A 7500-nucleotide genomic window follows, 5' to 3' on the forward strand; every position below is an offset into this window, starting at 1 on the left:
GGGTCTTTTTGTCATTAATGTTGGTTTCCAGCTCTTCATTGTGTCAGATGTGAGATGTTGTTGTGCTGATTGTAAAAGGCCTCAGTCCTCCGTCAGTCTGTCATCACGGTGCTTCAGTATTATTATCCTTTATTATTATTCCCTCTTGAGCATCTGTCTTTAGTTTTGTCTTCTCTATGCACTGTATAAAGCACTACAGAAATAAAAGTGGTCATTAGATAGATCTCTGAAGCATCAGGAACTGGAGTTTTGTATAAAACATCAGTGAATGTAGCAGCGTCTCTGAAGTGTTTCTGTCTGTTGTTTTAAGGAGCACCACAGCATGTGTCCAAGTCGTGCGGTCTGCGTGAGATGTCGGAGGGTGTGATTGGACGAGGTGTGTGTTCATGTTTAGATTAGATTCTACTGTATTGTCATCACACATGTACAAGTACAAGGCAACGAAATGCAGTTTAGGTCTAACCAGGAGTGCAGCATAAGTGTGCAATTATAGAACTTATACCTATATGCTGCTATTGCACTCCTGGTTGTACCTGAACTGCATTCCGTGCCTTCATTCCTCTGCTTTCCTCTGTTTTCCTCAGGAGTGTTTGGCTCTGCGGTTCTCCCCAGTCGGCCCAGTGTTTCTGCTTCTCCTGAGCAGAGTGATGCGGTCAGCAGAGCAGATCCTCCGTCAGCGGTGTACGGACACGCTTTCTCCAGCAGACACACAGACTCGGACGCCAGTCCTGAACCACAGCAGCTGCAGGTGCGCATACAGCCTCAATATAAAACTCTTTATTTAGAGTTTCTGCCTTGTTTCTAGTCCAAATATGTAAAGATTCTTACATTGTCATTTTCAGTCACATACATTTTCAGAAATCATGAGTCAAAATGAAGTGAGTTTTTCCTTTATGAATACATTTTGCCTTCAAAATAATCTGCAATGGTGTAAGTAAAAGAGTCTTATATCAAAGTGAAACTAGATTATCTTGCTTTTATTGAAACAATAAAAACTATGAAAATATTCAATTCAGTTCATCTTTCTTCCTCTCGCGCTTTAACAATGTAGATTGTGTGGCAGCAGCTGAACACAGAAGTTCTAGTAAACTGAAAAAGTGTCAGTCCAGTGTTCCAGTTCAGTTCAGTTCAGTTCAGTGTGGTTTAATGTTCACTACTGAAAGTCCAAACACTGAAGAGCAAATCCATCCATGCGCAGCTCCACAAGTCCCGAACCAAGCAAGCGAGTGGTGACAGCGGAGAAAGAAACTTCACCAACTGACCAAAGTGAAGGAAAAAAACCTGGAGAGAAACCAGGCTCAGTTAGGCACGACCATTTCTTCTCTGGCCAAACTTCCTGTACGGAGCTGCAGTCTTGGCACCGGAGGCTGGAGAACGCTGGACGTCCATTGTGGAGAAGCTGCAGGTGTGAGTAGGTCACCGGTGGGTGTTCAGGCTGGCCCACAGGATCAATGCGGAGACTCGTCTGTCACTGGGGTCTTTCAGGAATCAGTCTCATGCTCTTTACTCCTCCATGACCACCACAGCATCAGCTCAGGATACGACCTGGTCCAGGGTTATGGAAACCTTGGGATCATCTCCTCACAGGTCTTGGATCGCATCAATGGTGCTGCATAATCTCTGGGGGCCTCGAGATGAGTATCCCCAGGTGGAAATAGAGAATATAGAAAATAATTAGCGTAGCTGCTGTTCATAGTGGATATAAACGAGATTCAGAAATGAAATGTTATAAATGAAAATAGCAGATATACAAACAAGCATGTAAAGCAAATGAGTGTTTCTAACAAACTGTCTGCTGCATTAAGACTGGAGTAGTGTGTCCTACAGGTGGTTTGTCAAGCCCACTCACCTGTGTGGAGCATACTCATGCATCACACCGTGTGATGCATTGTGTGTGTGCTTTTCCTAAACAGATAGGTCTTTAATCTAGTTTTGAATAGAGAGAGTGTGTCTGAGCCTCGGACGTTATCAGGAAGGCTATTCCAGAGTTTAGGAGCTATAAATGAGAAGGCTCGACCTCCTTTACTCGACTTTGCTATTCTAGGTACTACCAGAAGCCCTGAGTTTTGAGACCTTAAAGAGCGAGTTGGATTGTAGCGAGACAGAAGATTGGTTAGATAAACAGGAGCTAGATTATTTAAAGCTTTATATGTAAGAAGCAATATTTTAAATTCAATACGAAACTTAACAGGCAGCCAGTGTAAGGAGGATAACATTGGGGTGATGTGATCAAATTTTCTAGACCTGGTAAGAACTCTGGCAGCTGCATTTTGTACTAATTGAAGTTTGTTAATAGAGGATGCTGGGCAGCCAGCAAACAGTGCATTACAGTAGTCCAGCCTAGAAGTCATAAAAGCATGGACTAGCTTTTCTGCATCTGAGATGGATAGCATACTTCGTAACTTAGCGATATTTCTCAGATGAAAGAAAGCAGTTTTTGTGACATGGGATATATGATTTTTAAAAGTTAAATTGCTGTCTAATATGACACCCAGATCTTTTATAGTAGAGCTAACGCTAACTTTGTATCCCTCTAATTGTAGGTCGAGTTGTGAGATCTGCTGTGTACAGGATTAAATAATCTAATATGGCATTAATTATAAAATCTATTCGCTGTTGGTGAAAATGACCACAACAGAAGCTGCCTTTATTATGAGCTGGTATAGATGCTGTTATTCTGTGTGTGTTGCAGGAGAAGGTGAAACTGTGTAAGTTTGCGAGTGAGAAGAGGCATCAGCGACGTGTGGAGCAGCACGAGCTAATCAGACGAGACGATGAAGATGATGAAGATGAAGATGATGATGATGATAGGAAAGGTGAAGAAGAACTACACTGATGTGTGTGTGTGTGTGGTGTGTGTCTGTGTCTGTACGTTTGTGTGAATGTTAGTATGTGTGTGTTTTTGTGTGTGTCTGTGTATGTATGTGTGTGTGTGTTGTTTGTGTCTGTATATTTGTGTGTTGACTGTGTGTGTGTGTTTTCTAGACATCAACATGAACGGCTGTGAGTCTCCCTCAGATGAATCTCCCTCCAGCCCGAACGGCCCAATCAAAAGCCTGAGCCCCGCCCATCAGCCTGCCCCTCCGACCGGACCGCCCAATAGAAACACAGTGCCGCGACTCAGACGAGCATCTAGTCTGAACAGAAGCAGACCGGCTGCCACACACAGCTGCGGTGAGAGGAGAACACACACACTACATATACAGCACACTATCTGTCAATATGACATCTCTCGATGTGATGACGCACATTCGTCTGTAGCTCCGCCCTCTTCTGAAAAGAGCACAATCTCATTTGCATTTAAAGCGACAGTCACCAAAACACCACAATTAGGATCAAAGCCTGAAAGGGTCAGTTTCAGAGAGGTAGAGGACATTATCTGTGTGTTATTCTCAGCTCAAACTCAAACACACACACTCTAGACACAGCAGAGACACATTTTACAGCTCGTATAAATAGTCAGAATAGATCTCTAAATCCTTAATCTGTGATGTTTTGTATTTCCTCAGATGAGCTGCTTTCTGGCAGTCCTAAGAAGGAGTCCCAGGATCAGCCGGAGCTGCGGCCGTTCTCTAAACCGGAGCTGGCGCTGACCCAGAGCTTCAGACTGACCGCTGCAGATGACTGGTGAGTTTGAACACACACACGCACAAATCTGGGAAGAAAGTGTGTGTTTATACTGCGCTTCTGTCTCTAACACACACACAAACACATACTGTTCACACAGGGAGAAGAAGATCGAGGGTATGAACATGCTGCGCAGTCTGGCTCAGTATCATCCTGATGTGCTGATGAGCCGCATTCATGACGTGTGTCTCGCTCTCATTCAGGAGGTCAGATACATACACACACACACACACACACACACACACATACACACACACACACACACACACACACACACACACACACACACACACTGCAAAAAGTGTTTTTCTTACTCAGAGTTTTTGTCTTGTTTCTAGTCCAAATATCTAAAGATTCTTACAACCCCAAATCAGAAAGAGTTCGAAATAGCATTGATTTCTAAACTGGCTTTGACTTGTGTTTGACTGCAGACAATATGAAGACAGAATATTAGATGTTGTGTCTGCTCAGCTTCATTTCATTAGTGAATCTTCATCCTCTCCTGTCACTCAGAGCTAGAACACACTCCAGAAACAGTGACAGGAGCAGATGAGGGCAGTGATCAGGTGACCTGCTGAATAATGATGTGATGTGACACAGGTGATGTCCACAGGTGATTGTGATCATGATCTGGTACAGAAGCAGCATCAGTAAAGGTCTAGTCCTTTAGGAGCAGAGATGGGCCGAGGATCACCAGTTTGACCACAGATACGAGAGGAAATGAGTGAACTGTGTAAACACAATGTTCCTCAGAGAAAGAGAGGAAGACATGTGGATATTTCACCTTCAACAGTGCAGAACATCATTAAAGATTGAAGAATCTGGAGGAGTTTCAGTGCGTAAAGGACAAGAGCGCAAGCCTAAGCTGAACAACCGTGACCTCCGACCCCTCAGGGGGCGCTGCAGCAAGAATCCTCATTCATCTATAAGCCACATCAGCACATGGGCTCCGGACTACTGCGGTAAACCTTTGCCAAGTACCACAATACAGAGTCACATCCACAAACGCCAGTCAAAACTGTACTGTGCCAAAAGGAAGCCCTATGTTAACAGAAACTGTCCAGTAGACTTCTCTGGGCTCGGGGGCATCTGGGATGGACCATCACACAGTGGAAATGTGTACACTTGGTCAGATGAAGACTGTTACCAGCAACAAGTCTAAAAGCCAGGGTCTGTGGGAGCCAGGGAGGAAGAGGATACAGCTACTGGACTGGCCTGCCTGCAGTCCCGACCTGTCTCCAATAGAGAATGTGTGGTGCATTCTGAAGCCAAAATGCCACAATGAAGACCCCCTACTGTTGCCCACCTTAAGACTTGTTTGCAGGAAGAATGGGACAGGATCACACCTGAAACACTTCATCACTTGCTGTCTTCAGTCCCTAAACGTCTTTAAGTGTTGTAAACAGGAACGGCAGCATTACACAGTGGGAAATACTTTCTGATACTTCTTTATTTGAAATGTCAGTAATAATCCTGAGGAACACATGAATAATGTTTGCTGTATTGTCTGTGATCAAACACAAGATAAAAGTAATGTGTGTGTATATATATATATATTTGTGTTTTCCACTGTGCCAACTTTTTCTAATTTGGGGTTGTAAATCAAGAAGCATTTTATAGATAAGTAAAAGATATAGTCTTGTTTTCAGATATAATGAGTCAAAATGAAGTGATTTGCTTTCCTTAAATCAAGCAAAATAATCTGGTGCAACGGTGGATATGAAATAATTAATGTCAAAAGGAGAGAGGGGCGGGGGGGAGTTTAAAGTCCCTGGCGTCTGGCTGAGATCAAGGCCTTTATTACGTCTGGCTAGCTAAAGCGATCTACTCCCGGGAGGAGGATATAATCAGGGGCCGTGCGATTTAAGTTGAAATTGGGAGGCACGTATTTACAGCTGTAAAGCTTAACTTTTTTGATTATAGGTGAAAAATCTAATCTGTTGGAGACGACCAATAGATTAATAGATACTGAAAACGTCAGACAGAGACAGAGGAGGGGGGGTGATCACTAGAATGAGGAAGTCCTGGAGTAAAATGAGAAAATACGATACACCGGGGATATGGAATATGTAAATCTGTCTGTACGCTGTTTTCATCTGTTCTTATATTATTAGTTTCTGTTTTATTTATACTTCTCTCTTTTATTCCTGTTTATGTAAAGCACTTTGAATTGCCACTGTGTGTGAAATGTGCTATAGAGATAAACTTGCCTTGCCTATGTGTGCCTGTGTGTGTGTGTGTGTGTGTGTGTGTGTAGGTGCGTAATCTGCGCTCCGGCGTGTCACGTGTTGCCGTGGTGACCCTGGGCGAGATGTTTGCATCTCTGCAGAAGGGGATGGACCAGGAGCTGGACGGGCCGGTGCGAGCGCTGCTGCATAAAGCTGGAGAATCCAACGGCTTCATCCGCGCAGACGTGGAGCGCACGCTGGACAGCCTGACACAACACTGCACACACACACGCTGCATACACGCACTGCTGACCGGAGGACTCGGGTCAGGAAACACTCTCTGTGTGTGTGGATGTGCTTATCTCCAGTGTTTATGACTGTATCTAATGTGTGTGTGTGTGTGTGTGTGTGTGTTTCTCTGACAGTCACCTGAACGCAGCGGTGCGCAGGTGTACAGCTCATCATCTCAGTGTTCTGCTGGAGCGTGTGGGTGCTGCTCGGCTACTGAGCGGTGTTAAAGATGTGACGGAGCGACTGCTGCCCGCCGTGGCCAAACTGGCACAGGACTCCAGTCAGGAGGCCAGGTGAGTCTCACATCTTCACATCCGCCTGTTATTATGTGCATTTTAGAATGTTGAATTAAAAAATGCTTCATGGAAATCTCAAGATGTGCATTCATTTTGCTTTATTCACTAATCCGCATCTTTCATGTAAACACTCCGGGATCTGTGTGTGTGTGTGTGTGTGTGTGTGTGTGTGTGTGTGTGTGTGTGTGTGTGTGTGTGTGTGTGTGTGTGCGCGTCTCAGGTACTTCGGGCGGCGGATGCTGCTGTTTCTCTCCTCTCACCGTGACTTTGATAAGATGATGGAGAAGTTCATTCCTGCTAAAGACCTGCCGGCCATCAGAGACGCCGTCTTCACTCTCAAAACTAAGGTGTGCACAAAACACACAATCATCAGATAATTACGCTGGAAATAATTAGGTTTATTTAAGATCTCTGAAAGAAGACTCTTCCACTCACCAATGATGCCGTTATTAAAGTCAGCGAGACAGCAAAATGAGCATGTTTATTTCACTAGCACACATGCCTATTCTGCATCTGCTTCTGCCTTTGGAGTGGCGCTCCTTCTGTTGATGTGGGTTTCCATAGCAACTGTATATTAATATCCTCAACCACGCCCCTCTGACCATTAGTTTACAACAGAGAATGCAAAGAAAGCCACGCCCCCTACTCAATATTCAGTTTCAGTTGGAAATACATCAACAAACTGAGATAAGCCTTAGCAACTTCCATTTCACAGACTGTAAATGAATATCATCAGTCAGTGGGTGTGTCTTGGCCAGAGGGTGTGTCTATGTGGGTGTGTCTGTCAGTCAAGTGTGTCTATATTATTCACTGGGTGTGTCAGGACAGAGGGTGTGTCTATGTGGGTGTGTTTGTCAGTCAGTGGGTGTGTTTTTATCAGTCAGTGGGTGTGTCTATAGCAATCAGTGGGTGTGTCAGGACAGAGGGTGTGTCTAAGTGGGCGTGTTTGTCAGTCAGTGGGCGTGTCAGGACAGAGGGTGTGTCAGAGTGGGCTTGTCCGTCAGTCAGTGGGTGTGTCTATATGAGTCAGTGGATGTCAGGATAGAGGGTGTGTCTATGTGGGAATGTCTTTCAGTCAGTGGGTGTGTTTATATCAGTCAGTGGGTGGTCTGGGTGTG

General features: G+C 44.6%; 1 protein-coding gene across 3 annotated transcripts in view; it reads left to right on the forward strand.

Moving 5' to 3' along the window:
- Positions 1–7500, forward strand: part of LOC130244384 (TOG array regulator of axonemal microtubules protein 1) — a 34322-nt gene that overhangs the window by 20233 nt on the left and 6589 nt on the right. For all 3 annotated transcript variants that reach the window (XM_056476787.1, XM_056476790.1, XM_056476789.1), the window contains exons 12-20: positions 311–376; positions 585–748; positions 2693–2816; positions 2986–3174; positions 3510–3627; positions 3728–3833; positions 5885–6120; positions 6221–6379; positions 6603–6729. In XM_056476787.1, the coding sequence (XP_056332762.1) occupies positions 311–376; positions 585–748; positions 2693–2816; positions 2986–3174; positions 3510–3627; positions 3728–3833; positions 5885–6120; positions 6221–6379; positions 6603–6729 (1289 nt within the window). The remainder of the gene's footprint in view (positions 1–310; positions 377–584; positions 749–2692; positions 2817–2985; positions 3175–3509; positions 3628–3727; positions 3834–5884; positions 6121–6220; positions 6380–6602; positions 6730–7500) is intronic.

This window comes from Danio aesculapii, chromosome 17 (genome assembly GCF_903798145.1).
Source record: "Danio aesculapii chromosome 17, fDanAes4.1, whole genome shotgun sequence".
NCBI lineage: Eukaryota > Metazoa > Chordata > Actinopteri > Cypriniformes > Danionidae > Danio > Danio aesculapii.